The sequence below is a fragment of the Dermochelys coriacea genome, chromosome 1 (assembly GCF_009764565.3).
Source record: "Dermochelys coriacea isolate rDerCor1 chromosome 1, rDerCor1.pri.v4, whole genome shotgun sequence".
Taxonomy (NCBI): Eukaryota; Metazoa; Chordata; order Testudines; family Dermochelyidae; genus Dermochelys; species Dermochelys coriacea.
The window spans coordinates 224,646,011-224,666,917 of record NC_050068.2 but is presented as its reverse complement, the minus strand read 5'-3'; the positions used below and the strand labels follow the sequence as shown (position 1 = coordinate 224,666,917).

General features: G+C 48.1%; 1 protein-coding gene across 2 annotated transcripts in view; it reads right to left on the bottom strand.

Moving 5' to 3' along the window:
- Positions 1-7,326: 7,326 nt before the first annotated feature.
- Positions 7,327-20,907, bottom strand: part of GPR19 (G protein-coupled receptor 19) — a 34,856-nt gene continuing 21,275 nt past the window's right edge. The window contains exons 1-2 of one of the 2 annotated variants that reach the window (XM_043515036.1): positions 19,240-20,459; positions 7,327-12,378 (exon numbers count right to left, since the gene is read on the bottom strand). In XM_043515036.1, the coding sequence (XP_043370971.1) occupies positions 11,109-12,378; positions 19,240-19,544 (1,575 nt within the window). In that variant the 5' untranslated portion in view covers positions 19,545-20,459 and the 3' untranslated portion in view covers positions 7,327-11,108. Of the gene's footprint in view, positions 12,379-19,239; positions 20,460-20,907 lie in introns of those variants that run through there. The other variant, XM_038408249.2, reaches the window with a different exon arrangement.

Here is a 20,907-nt window from a genome sequence, read left to right as displayed (position 1 = left end):
ACTGGCATAAATCTGGTGTGACACATGGCCAGAAACTCCAGAGGAGTTGGTGTAACTAACATCTGCCCTTAGTCTAGAATTTGGAAGCCTGGGCACTATCATTTCTGTGGAATCCAAGTAATGGGTCCCCTGTGGTTTAGTGTATCTGCTGCCAAAGGTCATTATTTATTAAATTATACATTCCCTAATGTGTTTTAGTTTTTAGTTTTGTTTTGTTCTCTTCTTCTAGGATGGAATGCTGTTTCCACTGAAGTCAATGGGAATTTTGCCACGGACTTCAGCATGGACAGGATTTAACCCCAAGTAGCTGCCTAAAATCTTAGGGCCTGATTCTGATTTCATGTACTCCGGTTTTACATCACTGAAAGTCCATTGACTTCAATGGAGTTACTGCTGCTGAACTTATATAATAGAAAAACAGTGCCCCTTTCAAAATTCTTAGCAAGTAAGGGTCACCTCCTGCAGGTCCTACTCAGTTCATAGAACCTCTGATGAGGTCTGATCGAGCTTTACCTGAGTAACCTCCAAGAAGGGACTTCAGGACCTGACCCTCTTACCAGTTCAATTGTGGACCAAATCAGTAATGACTGAAAGTCACTGCTGTCTAGTAGCTGGTCAGTGGGGTGTGTGAAAAGAGTTGGTGATCTCTCTTCAGCACCTAGCAGACAAATATCTACGTTGCAACAAACAGGAACAGAATGGGCACTGGCTGAAACTTCCGCTGGTGGATTGAGCATGGGGACAGAATTTATCCTTTTACAATTCCCTTAATACACAGTTGAGGCACGCTGATCAGAGAGGGGGAGGAGAGTTTGCGTTGCTGCTGCCTACGTGTTCTGTGAGTGACTGTATAGTTCTCTTCATTCTCCAAAGCTGTCAATACAGTACCTTGAAGCAACATTATAAGTTTTCTAAAAGTTATTATTCAAAACATATACACTGTCAAGTTCTCAATAATGCTTCTGATACCTACATCAGGAAAAAAAATACTTCTCATACTCTAGTCAACCTTTAATCTACAATAGGAATCTTCATTATCCCCCATATTTTTGTAACCAGGTCTTGTCATCTGGTTCATATGATCTGCCATTTCCCAGCCCTTTAGTATATGCAAAAATGTACTTGTAGTACAGACATAATGGGACAAATTTATCCCTGGAGTCAGCTACACAAAGTGAATGAATCTGAGGTGCATTTGCCCAATACTTTTGTTAAGGTCAATTTAAAGTTTGATTGGGCCGAGCTGGCAACTAAGGAATTTGCATGCTGGATTTTGTCGGTTAGAAATTGAAATAATCATCAGGCTGCTATGGGCATTGTTTTGGAATTTCACCCAGCACTTGGACATTGGCCTGTATTTTGATGACAGTGAGAGATGAATCAAGTTATCCTTTGCTGCAGCAGCTGTCTTTTGGTACTCATGATTTTTAAACAGCTCTTATTGCCTTGTTGCTATGAAACTGGCATTTAACCTACATCATAGATGTGACGGGTATTATTAACAGCTGGACTTATCTGCCCAGTGTCCACAGTGCCACCAAGTGGTTAATTATGTATAATCAGAAAAAGAGAAATGTCTAAAATTATGGTTGTGTGGTTGGATATTCGAAGAATAAGCAGTCCTTATACTTTCAGAATCGAACGTTGAGCCCCTGCAGGTTGGTTTGTGTGCGCATGTATACTGTGACAGGGTCAGGCCAGATGGCTACAGGAGAGTGATAGAAGGCAGATATATTAGCCCCAGGTTAAGTAGGTCCTTTTTCCCTGGGTAAGGTAACAGGGAAGGTTCCAGAACAATCAGGAACTTTCTGGAAACAATTAAGACAGACAGGCTGGGAACATCTGCAGCTAATCAAGAAGCTGCTAGAATCAATTAAGGCAGGCTAATCAGGGCACCTGGGTTTAAAAAAAGAGCTCACTTCAGGTTGTGGTGCATGTGAAGAGCTGGGAGCAAAAGGTGCAAGAAGCTGAGGTGAGAAGGCGTACTACTGGAAGACTGAGAAGTACAAACATTATCAGACATCAGGAGGAAGGTCCTGTGGTGAGAATAAAGAAGGTGTTGGGAGGAGGCCCTGGGGAAGTAGCCCAGAGAGTTGTAGCTGTGATGCAGCTGTTACAGGAGCCACTGTAGACAGCTGCAATCCACAGGGCCCAGGGCTGGAACCTGGAGTAGAGGGTGGGCCTGGGTCCCCCCCCCATCCCTCCAACTCCCTACTTGATACCGGAGGAGATGAACTGGACTGTGGGTTCCACCAGAGCGGAAGGTCTCTGGCCTGTTTCCCGATCCACTAGGTGGATCAGCAGAGACTGCGGGGATTGTTCTTCTTCCTTTCCCCATGCTGGCCAGTGATGAGGCTAACTGAGTGAATGGCAGATTTGAGCACGAATGTGGCCAAACTGTGGGCTGCCATGAACCTCTGAGGCGACAAAATCTGCCAGTAAATGCAGGACCCACCAAGGCAGAAGAGGAACTTTGTCATAATACATATATATATACACGTTTGTGCATGTGTGTGTGTATAGTATCAGTTGTATTAATCCAACACAGAGCTTTCTCTTCAGTGGGCATTTTGGTTGAATAAGGACTGTGGGGTTGGGACTACAGATTAGGAACTGGCAATGGAGATGTGACCAAGCTGCACATATATTTTTGCTGTACTGACTTGGCTTGATTCCTTAGAGTGTTGACATAATTCCTGAGGTTTCTGTGGGTAGCCAGCTCCAGGAATTGCATATGTATGTGCATTATTTTAAAAGATGGGCCATTTACAACTTCCTCTGAAGTGTCCTGCTTGTCATAGACAAGATACTAAAATAGACGGACCATTAGTTGGAACGTCGGTTTAGAGGAAAGGGGAAATGGGGAAACTGCAGCTCTCTCCTTTTGCTAAAAGCACAGGGGAGCTCCCGCTCCTCTCCTGGGCTTGGATAAGCACAGCTTTCCCTCTTCCTCAGCTGGGACAGTGATCACTCCCCCTCTTGTTTCAAACTAGTGATTGGTTTCTTTGTGACAAACTCTTGTGGGGCTGATACACTCAGTCACCATTTGGGGGCAGGAGAGAGTTGCGTTATAGCCCCATGGTTGTGTCTGTAGGGCTGCCCCCAGTCTCGGGGCTGTGTGGTCCTGTGGCCTTAATCAGTAGCCTGGCCCTTGCATACAGGGCAATGCAGCCTAGTGGCCAGAGTCAGCAATACAGCCCTTGCTATCAGGGCAGTGCAGCCTAGCGGTGAGAATCAATAGTGCAGGTGAGCTGGGCCACCACCCCGGGGTGGGTAGTGGCCAGGATAGGAGGACCTGGGCCTGCCTTCTCCACCAGGTCCCAACCCAGGGCCCTATCAGTGGCAGGGTTGCCCACCAACAGCTCAGTGGGGATCCTACTGAAACATGCTGAGCCTGTCTCTGGTTTTACAACCACTTTCTCACAAAGTTTCCCTGGGTCACTTCCTACCTGATTCTCTGCAGTTTGCAATCTCCAGGTCTCCGTGGTCTCTCCCCTCTTTGTGGTGTCCCGAGCCAGTGTGTCAGGGTCCATCTCCATCTGGCTGGCCTTCATGTCCTGGAGTACAGGCATTCCTCCCCAAGGAGTCAGCAGCACACCTTCTTCCTCACCAGCAGTCAGCCCCGTTTGAGTTGCTCTGCTGCCTTTTATACCGTCTCCAACTGGAGCATGCCCAGAAGAGCTGAGACGGTGTGGCCTCCTTGGCCAAGAGAGAAGTATTAACCCCTGATGCACCAGTGTGGAGCTGATACACCCCGTCACACACTCTCCCCCTTCACACACTCTCCTCCTGAAGATGCTGCCTGGGGGCTGTCTTCCTTTCCCCTCTTCTCCTCTCGCCCCAAAGAAGAAGTCTGCATTCGCATGGCCCTTCCCTGGCTGGTGCAGGACGCGGAAGGCAGAAGGTTGGAGGGAGAGGTACCACTGCATGATTTGCGTGTTGCTTTCCTTTATACTATGGATACATCGGAGGGGTCCATGGTCAGGTACATGAGAAAGAGGTTCCCTAAGAGGTAATACCTTAAGGCATCGACTGTGCACTTAACAGCGAGGGCCTCTCATTCTTTTGTGGAATAGCGGGGGAACAACTTGTGGCTGAGGTTCAGGATTGTATGCGCCTCCACCTCTAGTTCTTGAGACAGCACCACTCCAAGTCCTACCTCTGAAGCATCCGTTTGGAGAATGAAGGATTTTGTGGAGTCAGGCTGAGACAACACCGGCTCCCAAGTCAACTGCTCTCATAGGGTCTGGAAGGTGGCCTCACAGTCCTCTGACCACTGGATTTTCTGTGGTTGGAAGTTTTTCATCAAGTCTATCAGTGGGGCAGCAAATGTGGTGAACTTGGATACAAAACGATGGTAATATTCGGCCAGCCCTAAGAATTGCCGTACCTGTCTCTTTGTTGTGGGGGTTGGGGTAGTCCTGTGATGCCTGCTCCTTTTCTATTAAGAAACGTAGCTTTCTCTTACCCATGGTGTAGCCCAAGTAAGTCACCTCCCACTGACCCAAGTGACGCTTGGCTGGGTTTGTGGTGAGGCCTGTGTCTCCCAGGGCCTCGCAGCATGCTGGTGAGGTGTTGGAGATGTTCCTCCCAGCCTGCGCTATAGACGACAATATAATTGATGTACGTGGTGATGTGCAAATTATGGGAGCTCAGTATTTGATTCATGAGCCATTCGAATGTGGCTGCGGCCCCATGCAACCCAGAAGGCATCATGGTGGATTGATATAGGCCAAATGGTGTAGGAAAGGCCGTCTTCTCTCTGGAGGCTGGTGTCAAAGGGATCTGCCAATATCCCTTGATTAGGTCTAATGTAGAGATAAATTCCGCATCACTCAGCTGCTCGAGCAGTTTGTCCACCCGGGGCATGAGGTTTGCAGGAAACCAAGAGATGGGATTCAGCTTCCTGAAGTCAATGTAGAATTTGACTGCTCCATTGGGCTTGGGGACAAGGACTGTGGGGCTCCGCCACTAACTCCTGGACTCCCTGACCACTCCCAGGGCTAGCATCATTTCTAATTCCTTCTGTATAACCCTCCACATCTTCTTGGTTTTTTCTCACCTTCTGGCCAGGGATGATGGTGAGGTGATGGCTCGTCACATTCATTCTCCCTGGCCGGGCTGACAAGACAGTGGGGAAGGCTGATACTAGCCATCATACCTGATTCTGCTGTTTGGGATCGAACTCCTGGCTGATTGCCACTGGCCCTGGCTCAGAGTGTTTGTCAAACAGTGGCCCCAACTCAGGTTCCAGAGGGTACAAGGCAATCATCAGGTCTTCCCATTCCTTCCAGGCCTTGAGGAGGTTCATGTGGTAGACCCGCACATTTCTCTGGTGTCCTGGTAGCTGTATCTCATAGTAAACAGGCTCTACCCATCTGATTGCCAAGAGGCCCTGCCACTTGGCCAGCAGCTTAGACTCCAAGGATGGTAATAACAGGACCTGGTCTCTGGGCTCGAAGGTCCTCATCTTCATTCCACTGTTATACTGGTTCTCTTGGGCGTATTGGGCCCACAACAGGTTGTCCGGCGCCGAGGTACCCAGCTCCTGGAGCTATTCTTAAAACCAGAGTATGTACTGGATAGACCCCTTGATCCGGGTTTCCTGTTTCTCCCAAGTCTCCCTCAGGAGGTCTAGGATTCCCCTAGTCTGCATCCCATAGAGTAGTTCGAATAGGGAAAAACCAGTGGATGCCTGTGGGACCTCTCGTACGGCAAAGAGTAGTGCGGGTAGCAACTTATGCCAGTGCCGGGGATTGTCCTCCATCATCGACTTCAGGGTCCCGTTGAACCACTCCACTAACTCCTCAATCTGGGGGTGGTAAACAGAGGTTTTGAAGGCATGGATATTTAGCAGGGGGCACAGCTCAGCCATTAACCTCAATGTTACATTAGTTCCTTGGTCTGTCAGTATCTCATGTGGTCGTCCAATTCTGGCAAAGATCTTCAGGAGTTCGTTAGCGATAGCGGGGCAGTGGCAGTGGCAGTCCACAAAGGGACAGCCTCGGGGTATTGTGTCGTGTAGTCAACTATGATGAGAATGTACTTGTGGCCCATGCTGCTCTTCTCCAGGGGCCCTACCAGATCCAGGCCAATATGCTTGGGTAAGGGCACAAGGGGGGCCCTCGGTACCCCCTTTAGGCTGGCTTTCTGGCAAGAGGCACAGTAGTCCTGAACTTTTCAGTGAATACCGGGCCAAAAATATCTTTGGGCCACCCTCTGCAGCATTTTCTCCCTCCCCAGGTGCCAGCCCAGGGTACTGAGTGGGCCAGGTGGAGCAAGCCTTGCTAGAACTGCTGTGGGACCAGCAGTTGGCACAAGTCTTCATCTGCGGGTCCTGGACCAGCTGGTAGAGAAGATCGTTGCGGATCTCAAACCAGGGTCCTTGGGGAAAGTGCTGAGGTTGGTCCTCCTTCTGTGTAGGGCCCGCTGCCTGTTCCCAGGCCTGCCTAAGGGTTGGGTCTTCCCTTTGTTCTTCTAGGAAGTCCCTGTCTATGTCCAGCCATCCTAGCCCTTCCCTTGTCAGGCCTTCAGCCAGAGGGTGGCCTGCCTCTGGTGTCCTGGGGTTCCCCAAGGGTCCGTCTTTGGGGTGGTCCAGCCTTGGAAGGCCCAGCAACTCCCACTTTGTGGGGCATGTTCCCTAACTTCTGAGGAGTGTGCACTCCACTCCTGAAGGAGGTCAGTGAAGCCTTGCCAGTCATGCCCCAGGATCACCAGGTAGGCTAGCTTTAGGACCATCCCAACTAAGCATAGTCCTTCCTGATGGATGGCCTCAGGTCATACCCACGTGGTCAGGTAGGGTCTCATGTCCCCATGGATGCACTGCAGATGTATGGGTGCTCCTGCCAGGCCTGTGATCTCAACTAGGCCAGCCTGGATGAGTGTTTGACTGCATTCTGAGTCAACTAGGGCCATTGTCGATGTCCCGTTCACCCAAATGGGAATCAAGATCTTACCTGGTTCCCTCTTCCGGCTATGGTGACTGGCCACCCATACCTGCCCATAGTTATAGTCCATGTAGGGTCATTCTCTCCTGAAGTGTCCCTCTTGTACACACTCATAACTCTAGTCACGCTTTACCCTTGTAGTTGGAGTGGTCTGGAGTGCGCTCTGACCCCACAGCAGATCATCTCTTCCCTGGGTAGGGGTTGCCCTGATTGGGTCCCTTGTACTGAGTGCCATTGAGGTTGCCGGCATACTGGCGAAGAGGTGGTTACTCCCCCTTTCAGTCTTGCGGGGCCCCTGGCGTGCCGGTCGGTCTCGCTCTCCTGGGATCCCGTTTATGGCCCGATCCTTCAGCGGCCATCTAGTCCTCTGTCTGGGAGACTGCTTCAGCGAAAGTTGCCAGGCGATTTTGTTGCACCCACTCTTTCCCCCGCAGCAGGCAGGATCTGGATGAATTGTTCCAGGGCCACAGCTTTGGCCACTTGGACCCCAGTCCATTGTTCCAATTCAAGCCATCACCAACAGTTATCCCAGAGTCATTGTGCCACAGCTCTGGGTCTGGCCCCTGGCAGGTACCATTCATAGCGGATGAATGGTCACTGACACTATGTTTTGGGGTTGATAGCTGTTTGGTCCAGGATAGCTGCCTTGACCTTAGAGTATTCTAGCGCCTCCTGAAGATCGAGGTTCCTTTATGCGGCCTGTGCTGGGCCAGTTAAGTAAGGGGCCAGAAGCGTGGCCCAGTGTTTGGGTGGCCACTGGGCAGCAGTGGCGACCTGCTCAAAGGTCATGAGGAACACCTCTGGGTCATCACTGGGTCCCATCTTTGTCAGGCGTACCAGAATCCCTGTCAGACTGTCCCCTGTCTCTGCTCCTGCCGGGATAGGGGAAGGGTTCAGGTGTGTGTGTGTTGGCGGGGGAGGGGGGACACAACAGTGATGCCATCGTTGGACTAGATGTTCCTGCTGCACATGTGGTTGGGTGGCCAACTCTTGCATGAGCTGGTGCTGCTGCTCCTGCTGCTGCTCCATCTGGAGCTGTTGCTGGGAGGGGAGCTGCTGGAGCAGCTGTGTCTGCTGTTGGTCCTCTAGTAACCATTTCAGAAGCTTCTTGGCCTCCATCCATCTGGTTTGGGACTTTTAGCAGGTTCCGATTGTTGCCTGCTTTCGCCACCAATTGTTGCGGAGCTGATACACCCCGTCACCCTTTGGGGGCAGGAGAGAGGTGTGTGACAGCCCTGCAGCTTAGTCTGTAAGGCTGCCCCCGATCTCAGGGCTCTGTGGCCCTGTGGCCTTAGCCAGTAGCCCAGCCCTTGTGTGCAGGACAATGTGGCCTAGTGGCCAGAGTCAGTAGCCCATCCCTTGCTATCAGGGCAGTACAGCCTAGTGGCCAGAGTCAGCAATATGGCCCTTGCTATCAGAGCAGTGCAGCCCAGCAGCCAGAATAAATAGTGTAGGTGAAAAGCGAAACGTTTCCCTGGGTCACTTCCTACCTGATTCTCTGCAGTTTGCCATGTCCGGGTCTCCACGGTCTCACCCCTCTCTGTGGTGTCCCAAGCCTGTGTGTCAGGTCCATCTCCGTCTGGCTGGCCTTCATATCCTGGAGTACAGGCATTCCTCCCCAAGGAGTCAGCAGCGCAGCGCAGCGCAGCGCAGCACAGTACAGCACAGCGCAGCACCTTCCTCACCGGTAGTCAGCCCAGACTGAGCTGCTCTGCTGCCGTTTATATCCTGTCTCCAGCTGGAACATGCTCAGCAGAACCGAGGGGGTGTGGCCTCCTCAGTCAAGAGAGAAGGGTTAAATCCTGCTGCACCAGTGTGGGGCTAATACACCCCATCACACAAACCTGAAAGTCTTCTGTTTTGTGCTTGTACATAAATATGAGCCGAAGCCATGTTTATTGTCAGTGAAAAAGTCTACATGCCAATTTGTCTCTTCCAAGATGTCTATTAGGTACATGTTAGTACACGTTCTCCATAGTGAGTCTATCTCTGTGTGGGTGCACGGGCATGGAGAGTGGATATGGGAGTCCCTTCTCGGTCCTCTCACCCAGGAAGCAGCCACCAGCTGGCAGCCATTATTCCCTGAGTGCAAGGTGATGGAGTGCTTATGCTACTGGAAGCACTATATCCTTGGAAGTGGATGGGAAGCCTGGCCATGGCCCTTCCTCTCTGTTCATCAGCAAGTGGCTGTAGTCCTGAGCAGGAGGGGAATGCAGTCTAAATCTGTTATACAGATTGGCAGGTGCAATAAGGATTGATAACAAATGTAGCAGTCGATGTTAATGTCCTTCAAATCACATCAGAGTAAAGGTTTCCAGAACTGCAGTCTCTAGGTCTATCAGAGGGCAAATGCAATGCAGAGTTGTTATATCTGAGGTACTACAAGCTACACTGAATGCCTTTGCAGACATTATAACATTCCTGAAATGGACACAGGGCTGACAATGTAACCTATATAGCTCAAGTATCTCGACAATGTCATATTTGCCAGGGAGCCAGCAAGTCTAGTGGTTAGAGCAGGGAACAGGGAGCAAAGAAATGTGGGTTTCTTTCCAGTTTTTCCAATTACTTGCAGTCAGTAACTTCAAATGTATTCTTTGCCTTAGTTTTCCCCACTTATAAAATGAGAATAATATTTGTAAGCCTCTTGTGCAAAGCATTTTTGCATCCTTGGATGAAAGGTGCTGTAGAAGTGTGTATTATTATAATAGGGCTATGGAAGCTGATACTCTTATATATGATGAAGGATGCTAGCCTGTTTTTCATCACTATGAGTCATAGATATGCAGGGATCATTTTTAATGTGAGCCAAAATGTCAGGGGAGTCAAGTTCAGTCTTGGGCTTCATGATCCTGGGAAAACTATTCAGAAAGCAGGGGTGTGTGTGTGTGTGTGTGTGTAAAAAACAGGATGGACAGAAGCACGTTGCATCATTCTCTAGTGACATCCTCTGATCCTAGAAGTGTCATTGACCCTGACCTGTTATTCATCCCTCTTCCTCCTTCTTTGGTAGCAGGGGGTCAAGACTTGACAGAGAGAAGGAAAGGGTTTCTGAGGCATCAGAACAATTCCTTTCCCACTCAGAATGTGTACAAAGCTTTTAGGACAACACATACTTATAAAACATATTTGAGTGATGGAATTTGCTTTTAAAACACCTCCAGTGAACACCATGGATGCTTGGGTCTGGCAATTTAGTCTCTCTAATAATAATTTGCATCACGGTAGGACCTAGAGACTCCAGCTAGGGACTGGACCCCATTGTGTAAGCTGCTGCACAAAGATATAATAAAAACCCACACTCTGGCCCCACCTCCTGACGCAAATTTATTGCACTAATATGCACTGAATTTCTGTTTTTAGTTTTGGTTTTACTTATTCAAAACCTTGATCCAAATGCTAATTCCCCTGGAACACATGGTGCTTGAGCCCTGATCCATGAGTAACTTTACACATGTGAGCAGTTCCATTGAACTCAACGATACTAGTCTCATGTGCAAAGTCACTCACCCGTGTAAGTGTTTGAAGGATGCGGACCTTGGATTGCCTTTCTTTCATAGCCCAACATGTGGGTGTGTGATGGGAGGAAATGTCTCATAGAAATATTAAGAAGCCAATGCACCCAAGACAAAAGAGAGATTTTTCTAAGGCATGAAAAGCAACAGGAGCCCTTTAGATACAGGCAGGGGGATATTCAAAAGCATTTAGCACTGGGCTAACTCTACTCTTGAAGTCAGTATGAGTTTTACCATTAAAGCAAAGTTAAGCTAAGCTGAACACTTCCTAAGATCTCACCCACAAAGAGAAAAAACACACTCCAACAACATCTCATTAGGATAGTAACCAAAAGGTAGTCTATATGGACTTGGGTGGCTTCAAGCGTTTATACAGAGTGGTCAACATGCAGTAGTAAAAAGCAGTTTTTATTTTATTTACATATAGGTAGTATGAGATTTTTGAAAAGACTGTTCATGGTTCTAGGATAATTGTTCCAAAAAGCAGAATGTAACTAAAATTAAAAAAAATACTGTATACAAGAAAATCAATGCATTTCATAAAATAAAGCATATTTTGTCTCCCTTTAAATTGTATGCAAAAATATGTAAATATATGTCTTTTCAAAAAAGAGACCTAGTGGTGCATAATAATTATTCAAATCAATTAGACAAATGTATTTGGTGGGTTCGAATTAATAGGCCAAGCAAGCTTTTTTTCCTTTGCTTCTCTGTCAAATGAATCATAGATTGAGTCTTTGGTTACAGTTTTGGTTGGGGCAGGGATTTCTGAGATTCCAACGTAATTTTTTTTGGCTATCCTTGAACTGGTGGTGATGGTGTATGCATTGCTTCGGTAGCATTTCATGGAGGACATGCAAAATGTTTCTTTCATCCCTTTTCTGAAGTTTGCATTATACACTGAGTACAGGATGGGCTTAGAGGCTGACGAACTAAAGGATATCCAAGTGATAGTCATGAAAACCAAAGAACTCTTTCTGTAGTCTGTCTCCTGTGGGTGCCACAGCTGTACCACGTAAAAAGGGAGCCATGATAGCAGAAATACTAAATTTAACATCAGGAACATCTTGATGGTTTTCACTTTTGTCCTTGGGACTATATTCATGGTCCGCCTGACTGTTCTGCCATCAGTTCCTATCCTCCAAATGTATTTGATGACCTTTTGGTAAAATAGGATGATGAAAATGGATGGAATCAAAAAACTCACCAAAAGATGGATGGTGCTGTAGACAGCTCCATCCCAAGAATAGGGGAGAAAAAAGTTGCAATGGTTGTCCCAGCTGGAGCCATAGAAATAGAAAGCTGGGGACACAAAAGCGGCATCAAAGATCCAAGATGCTGCAATCATTTTCTTGGCTTTTTCTCTGGACACTTTGAAACTCAGAGGATAGACAATTGTGTAGAACCTATCTACGCAGATAGACAGCAGCACGTAGATCTGGACACCGGGAGTGAGATACTGAAAATATCTCACTAGCTTGCACATAACGCTCCCAAGTGTCCACCTGCCAAATGTAAACTGGAGCAGCACAAACGGAGCACTCGTCATGCTAATGAGGAGATCGGCACAAGCCATGGAGACCACAAAGTAGTTGGTGGTAGACTGAGTCCTCCTGCTCCGGTGGATCACTAAGCAAACGAGGGAATTTCCAAAGACAGAGAACAGCCATAATGCTCCAAAAACCGTGCTGGCTGCTACTATTTCCCCTGGTCTCAGTTCATACTGCAAGACAGTACTGTTCCTCTTGGCTCTGTATTCCATGGATACGTCTGTCATCTTATGGCTTGCCAGAGACATAGAGGTTTCAGAGCGGCTGTTGTTCTGTAATGGTAGCAGGACTGTTGGGATAACAAAAGAACCTTTGCTATTATCCATACCGTAGGCAAACATCATAGTCACGTTTTCCTCTTGAGCTCTGAATGGAGACAGAAGCAGGAACATTATTGTTAAAAAAGGGAGAGACATATATGATTAACAAATAATACATTTTGCTTTGGGATATTATTATGAAAAATAAACAAATAGCCAACCCATGTCTGAATATAAGAAACACCTGTTTATAATTTAGTCCACAGTTCCCTGACAACCTGTATATATACATACACACACACACACACACACACATATACATGCTGAAATGCTTGTGTCTATATCTGTATCTATCATTCCAGGTTGTCAGGGATCTGTGGAATAGATTATAAACAGCAGCTGTTTTTTATATTCAAATGTGGGGTGGAGAATTGTTTATTTTTCATGTCAATATCCCAGATCTTCATGAATCAAAGGTCAAATGTTGCTCCCATCAAAATTGGTCAGAGCTTTGCTATTATCAGCAGGACTGACATTTGGACAAAAGTGCACAGAAAGCTGCAGAGATGAGATAGCACAGATGAGACCATGATTGGTAAGCACAAAAATGGTAACTACTTCCAAATTAGTAACCTGCTCAGAAGCTGCCCATGGACTCACTTCGTCTTATTTCACTAACCTGTGTGCTGCCCAGCCCACTTAATCTGAACAAGTTTTTTTAAAATCAAGTAGCAGCAAGGGGTGGCTGAATCCTTTCTCTCCCCTGGCATGTTTCAGGCAGTCAAGGACTTGCTGGCTCTGGGGAAGAGAGGCGTACAGGCAGATGTGAAATTGAAGACCCAGGCCCTTTGTGATGGACAGGGAAGAAAGATGGGGCTGAAGAAGCCTTCTTGCACTCTCTTGGGATGAGGAGAAGAAGCTCTTGCATCCTGCAAGGAATCAAGGGAGACGATTCCCATAGCTCCTGCTCCCCTTCCACTTGTGGGAGAAGAGGAGAAGATCCTTCTCCCACTATCAGGGAGAGCAATCAGCAAAGTAATGTGAGTGAAGAGTAGTGGTGGGTGACTGAGAGGAGGGAGTGGTGGAGAGAGGGCGTGTGTGGTGGGGTGATTGAGAGGGGTGAGTGAGAGAGTGAGCTATTTGTGTGTTGTGATGTGGTACATATTGGGGATTAGACACCTAAATCCCAGGTTTGGCTCTACTGCTATCCACAAAATTCCCATGTAACCCTATAGGCACCTAAACTCACTCAGCACCTATGTTTTAAGGGAAAATCTCCAGAAGCGCCTAAGTTTCTACTTCCAGGCATACCCTGCACACTCTAGGTGTCCGGATGCCACTCTCCCACCTAAGCCCCAGAGTGATCCACAAAATGGGGGAAGATCGGTATTTACCTGCCTTTCTCATACTCAGAGGATGCCCACCAGATCTGGTCCCATTCAAAAATCTGGTCACCAGAGGAGAAGGTGCTGCTACTGCCCACCTTGTAACCCAATGGTTACCGCACTCATCTGGGCTATGGGTAACCCAGGTTCAATTCCCCTCTCTGCCTGAGGGGGAGAAAGAATTTGAACAGGAGTCTCCCACCTCTCAGGAGGGTGCGCTAACCACTGAATTATGAGACAGTCTGATGTGGGGATTCCCTCAGTCTCTCCTGTTGATGTTGTTCCACTGTGGATAAATACCTAAAAAGCCATTGGAGCAGGGGTCCTGTACCCTGGGTCTCCCACCTCCTCTGTGGGTTCCCTTAAACATTAGGCCACAGAGTCATTGTTGTCCTATTGCTCTCTCTCTCGCTCTCTCGCGCTCTCTCTCTGGCCTAGTCATTCTTTGATTATTTATCCACAGTGGAACAGCTTCAGCAGGAAAGACTGAGGGAGCCCCACATCAGACTGTCTCATTGCTCAATGGTTGCACTAGCTTGAGAGGTAGCAGGTTCTTTTCTCCTACTCTGATAGAGGGAGGAATTGAACCCAGGTCTGGCAGGGAAGCGCTCTGATCACTAGACTAAAACTTAAAAGGTTGGCACCTGCACTACCTCTTCTGGTTGTTTTGTGTAGAGTGAGGCTGGTGCCTGACTCATTCTCACAAAGACTGACTTAGGCACCTTGGCTGCCTGACTCTAGGAGAGGTGTTCCTGGCTGAGGGTCACTGCAGAGATAAGTGCCTGAAATTAAGTGCCCAACATTGTGAGAGAGGTGGGGCTCAGGACAGCCCCCTCTCATCAGCATCTCCTGTTGGCTGGCTTAGGCAGCTCCTAGCACAGGGGTGGGCAAACTTTTTGGCCTGAGGGCCACATCAGGGTGCAAAACTGTATGGAGGGCTGGGTAGGGAAGGCTGTGCCTCCCCAAACTGTCTGGCCCCTCCCACTTCCCACCCCCTGACTGCCCCCCTCAAAACCCCTGATCCATCCAACCCCTCCTGCTCCATGTCCCCTGACTGGCCCCCTGACCCCTATCCACACCCCTGACACCTGATAGGCCTCCCGGGACCCCACCCCCTAACCAACCCCCCACTGTTCCCTGTCCCCTGACTGCCCTGACCCCTGTCCACACCCCCACCCTGACAGGCCCCCTGGGATTTCCACGTCTATCTAACCCCCTGTTCACCGTCTCCTGACCCTCCTCCCCCGCAGAACCTCCACCCCATCCAACCACCCCCTGCTCCCTGTCGCCTAAGTGCCCCCTCCCCCGGGATCCCCTGCCCCTTATCCAAGCCCCCCACACATTGCCCCCTTACCATGCCGCTCAGAGCAGCAGGAGCTCGCAGCCCTGCCGCCTCGCCAGAGCCAGCCGTGCTCCCCACGCAGCAGTGTAACTGCAGGGGACTAGCCTCCCCGGCCAGGAGCTCAAGGGCTGGGCAGGACAGTCCCATGGACCGGATGTGGCCTATGGGCCGTAATTTGCCCACCTCTGTCCTAGCATGCTGGCTTTTCTGGATTGCATTTGGAGGTGTCTGTCTCTCCCCTAGTCATTGTATAGGGGAACCTAGGTGCCTGTCTCAGGCTTTGTTGATCACAGTGTGATCCTGTGGCTTTCTTGGCTCCTAAAAGTTAGGCCTTGTGATACTGAGCATCGCAATGCTTATGTCCCTTTGTGGAGCTGAGCGTGGGCGACTGAGAGGAGCGAGTGGTGGAAGTAGGGTTGTGCGTGTGGTGGGTGACTGGTTGCAGTGGTAATTGAGTGAGTGAGTGAGTTGTGGTGGTGGCGGCTGGATTAGTGGGGTGAGTAAATGGCTGTGTGGAAGGTTACTGAGAGTATCAGTGGGGTTATTGAATGGTAGGGTGACCGAGACACAGCGTGAGACCTAGTGCGATTGTGCACCATTTCCTTCACCAATAGGAGAACCATACACTGGAATAAAGCACCCTGGAGAATGCTGCCAGCCTCACCTGCTTCACCCATCCTCAGTTATCGGCTTCTTCCCCAGTCACCTCACCTGAGGATTAACCGCTAAGATAAATGTGAATTAAAATATTTGTACCACCTACAGAACTTTATAAATAGGGATTGGGAAGAATACGGTAGAAGATGTTTCAGAGTAGCAGCTGTATTAGTCTGTATACGCAAAAAAGAAAAGGAGTACTTGTGGCACTTTAGAGACTAACAAATTTATTTTAGCATAAGCTTTCGTGAGCTACATCCAATATCATGCATCCAATGAAGTGAGCTGTAGCTCACGAAAGCTTATGCTCAAATAAATTTGTTAGTCCCTAAGGTGCCACAAGTACTTTTCTTTTTTACGGTAGAAGAAAGTCTGTTCATGAAAGACAGAGAGTTGGTGAAAAGCTGGGAGGTGAGGGGGACCCAGCTGTTAGGTTTTGTCTCATGCTCTGATTATCCGGACTTTGTCTCTACCTATTGCTTTTTTTATTAGATAGGAAATATAGTCAACTTCTGAGGATTGTGTGCTCTGGAGGGATCTTTGTGCAGGGGTCAACACTACCATGTTGCACGATGGACACTTGACAAAATTACCGGACTTAGTGATAGACATTGGCGGAGGGTAGGAGTGGGCTCTGGGCTGAGGCAGGGGTTTGGGGTGTGGGTGGGGGTTCGGGCCAGGGTGCGGGAGGGGGCACCAGGCAGGAGCACGGGGTTGGGGATGTGTGAGGGCTCCAGCTGTGGGTGCAGGCTCTGGGGTGGGGCTGGGGATGAGGGGTTTTGGGTGCAGGAGGGTGCTCCAGGCTGGGATCAAGGGGATTGAAGGATGGGAGGGGGATTGGGGCTAGGATTGGGGCAGGGGATTGGGGCTCAGGAGGGGATCAGGGTGCACACTCCAGGTGGTGCTTACCTCAAGCAGTTTCCAGAAGCAGTGGCATGTTCCCCCTCCAGCGCCTACATGGAGGCATGGCCAGGTGGCTCTGAGCACTGCCCTGTCTGCAGGTGCTGCCCCGCAGCTCCCATTGGCCATGGTTCCCAGCCAATGGGCTGGTAGCTGCAGAGTCAGCACTCATGGACCGGGGACAGAGGCAGCATGCAGAGCCACCTGGCCGCGCCTCTGCCACCACCAGCAGGGACAGGGAGCCACTAGCGGGGAGTTGCCTTAGGTGAGCACCCCCACAGACCTCAAAATTTTTACCACGGACATGTTGCCAACCCCTGTCTTTGTGCAATGGCTGACATCTTAGTCAGGACCATAGATCTGCCGAGTTGAGGGCATGAGTCTTTATAGGAGTCAGGCTCTCAAGCTGGGGCCTGTAACAGCAGGATATATGTGCAGTGGCACATGGATGTAGAGTGAAATTCTGAAGATGTGCACTGACATTCTTGGAATATGAATTCTGAATATTAAAACAAGCACCTGACAGTCTTTGAGCACTGTCCAGCCCAGCAGTTTATGTTCAGTTGTGTCCTCAGACTTTGCCTGAGAGAGAATGAGTGAGAGAATATACTTGTGTCTACTTTAGATGCACTGTAAAAATAAATCCTGTAGGTTTATGTCCGGATTATAAACTGCTGCAGTGAACTGTTGAATGTAGCCATCAATTCACTACTTAAAAAGCTGAGACTTCTTGGGTAGCCCACAGCTATTTCATAGAGAAGCTCTTGTCTGGCTCTGGGAATAAGTGGAAATGCTTTGGCTGGCTTTGAGATGTGTGAAATTATTTTCTGTGTGTTTTGGAGGCCACACTATAAATTGACATACTGGTTTCCAATGGTCAGAATTGATTGTTTTGGAACAATCTGCAACATGAGTACAGATGCATGGCTCAGTTTAGCAATGTCAAAGACTCATTATCTTTTTCTATACTCACATGGATCCATCTGTTTCCCTAGTGGAGCTCCACAGAGACCCTCATTTTCCTCTAACTTCATAGCAATCCTCCCCATGCAGCTGTGTCATAGCCTTTATGCCTCTAATGAGGGCTGAATGGAATTCCCTAGCAAACCCATCAGTCAAAAAAGAAAGTGTAAGATTGGAAAGTGCATAGAGTATTGATCATGTGAGGGGCTGAGTGCCCTAGAATTGCATTGACTTTGTAGGATTTGTGAGCACTTGGCATCTTGCAAGATGGGACTCTAGGTCTTCTGCTGAGCAATGCAGAATGCTCTCACTATGTCATTTCATGCCATGGAAATGCAGCCATGTCTGGGTCCAACAACGCAGTTATTCTTTCCCAGCTACAGTACACAGTTTTAGGAAGGGAATGAAGCATGACTTCTCCAATTGAAACTACAGGGGAAATTTAGCTAGACAGAATGTAATTGCCCAATTTGAGATTTGGACAGGAAACTGGTGCCAACCTTCCTAATCTTGGAAAAAAGTGCTGTGAAATCTTTCCTGACTAGGCCTGAATTTCACATCAAAAGTTTCAAAAGTTTGTCCTTTTGAAATCAGGGACCCTAGTTGCAGATCTATTTTTGTTTATCCTTCCATTTAGTTTAGACTGAATGAATGCATGATCACTTGAATCTAGGTCCCCTACACCCAGTTTTTCTATGAGGTCCTCACTACTCACCAATACCAAATCTAAAATGGCCTCACCTCTTGTTGCTTCGATGACTATTTGGTGAAGAAATCTGTCAGCTATCACATCCAGGAAAATCTGGGCCCTACTATTATTGGTAGCGCTTGTCCTCCAATCTATATCTGGGAAGTTAAAGTCTCCCTCAATCACACAATTTCCAGTATATTTATTTCATTAAAAACATTAAAGAGGCCTCTATGAATATCCAAATTGGATCCTGGGGGTCTGTAGCATACCCCAAGCACTAGCCCAAGTGTGTAGCTTTCTTCCCCAAAGTGATTTTGGCCTAAACAGACTCTGTCTTATCCATTCCATCACTTCTAATTTCATTACAGTCTACCTCATCATTAATATACAATACTACTCCACCATATTTCCCTTTATTTCTGTCTTATCTGAACTGCATATATCCTTCAAATCCTGTACTCCAGTCTTGACTACTATTCCACCATGTTTATGTTGTCCTATAATATCCGGTTTCACTTCCTGCACCAGTAGTTCTAGTTCCTCCATTTTGTTACTCAGGCTCCTTGCAAGATGTACAAAAATTTTAATTGTTGCTGCTTGGCTTCACCCAGATTTCTTGCCTGGTTAGATACAGTCATTTTACTGCCAGTATTGCTATTACTGACTGTTGGTTTCATTGGTATCGGCACTATCTTTCCTCTTAATGGCCATTCGCTTACCCACTGTTGTTCCTTTCTCCATTGCTGTATCCTTTCTTACTTGATTTTCCTCATTCTCAATGTTAAAATCAGGTGTGGCGATTACATGAGCATCTCCCAACCGTCTCCCCCAAGTTCCTAGTTTAAAGCTCTTTTAATCAGTTGTGCCAACCTCTATCCCAAAAGTCTATTTCCCTCCCAACTCAAGTTGATTCCATCCCATGAGAACAGTTCTCTGTCCATGAATGCCTCCCAGTGGTCAAACATCCCAAAGTCCTCCTTATAGCACCACTGCCTGAGCCATCTATTGATCATCATAATCTTGTCTCACCTTCGTCCTCCTCCTCTAGGGACAGGTAGAATCCCATTAAAGATCACTTGAGCATCCATTTTTTTAAGCGTCTTCCCCAGCCTGGCATAGTCTCCCTTGATACATTCCAGTGAGAGTCTAGCTATATCATTTGTTCCCATGTGAGGGGGAATCAGTGGATTCTTCCTTGCTCCCATTAGGTTTTTCTTCAACCTCAGCACAACATCCCGTATCTTAATTCTCGCCAGACAGCACACCTTTCTGTTCTCCAGAACAGCTCTGGTGACAGGCCTGTCTGTCCTTCTTAATAGGGAGTCCCCAGTCATGTAGACTGGCCTCTTCCTGGTGCTGGTGCGATTCTCTGGCCTTTCTTGTGTTCTTTCTGGCTGCAAGTCCTCTTGTCTTTTATTCTCCCTTGAAAACTTCTGTGAGTCATTCTGTATCACCCTGAGTTCAGAGCCTCAGGAGATCTCCATTGGCTCTTCCCCTCTTCTTATAGGACTAGTCACTCTTCTCTTCTTCCTTGCCCTCCCACCTTCAGTTACAGCCTGCTGTGCCCTTTCTTCTTTCTCCAACTCGGCAAACCTGTTCCTGAGCTCTATTTCTCCTTCACTAGTTGGTCTTTTCCTCTGCCTGGTTCTTGTAGTCACATGCTTCCCCTTGCTACTTTCCTCGCCCAGCAATCTCCCCTCCAAGTTCTTCAGTCCAGCTTTCATCTGCGAGTCTCAGCTTTTCCCTTCAGCCTCCTCTTGCCTTCCCTCCATCATCTGCTCAAATCCCCGTAGAAACTTAACCATAGTTTCCACCTGCATCTCCAAACCTCAGATCTTCTCTTACATCAGTTCCATCAGGTGGCACTTCATACCACCAAAGCTTTTTTCAGGTACACGCTCCAGGATAATGTACATCCTGCAGCTTCCATATCCAGTCATCTTCATTGTGTCTTCCATTGCTTGGGTCACTACCACTGCTGCCTCTGTGTCTGTCATAATCTTCCCGCCTAAGCTCCTGTCAAGCAAAAAACCAATCCAAAACCAAAACCGCCAACAAACACCAAAACAAAACTGGAACACCACACACTCCCCCGTACTCTTCCAAACTCCCGTTTACAGCTGTTTACTGACTCTTATGCTGCTGGCTAACTGTTTGGATGCCTTTATAGGACCCCTCATCAGGGAAGCCCCGCCCCCTAATCAGGGATGTCCCATTCCCTAAACAGGGCTCTCCCTCTCTCACAGCACACTGTCCCCTACCAGTCTCTACAAATTGAACAGGAAAAACAAACAACAAACAAACAAAACAAACATGATGTTCCCCTCTGCTGCTATCTGAACCAGCGATCTGCTAGGTCACCCCAGTCCTTGACTCTGGGAGCCAGCCTTACCCTGCTCTGCTGTGAAAACCCCCACTCCTGGGCTGTTCACGCACAGCCTCTGGCATGTAAGCTGCTCCTGGATTGTACAACCAAATGATACTAGTCAATATCTCCGGTCCCAGACACAATCCTAGGAACCTCCAGCTTGCAGTGTCCAGTTATGCCTGCTGGATGCTGCAAGCTTATATGCGTTTGTCAATTTAACAAAGAAATTGGTATGTACCAGGCTTGTTATCTCAAGGAGAGTCTCTGACATTCTTCAAACCAAACGCCCTGCTTCAGGTAGAATAAACAAACAGACTTTATCTATCTAT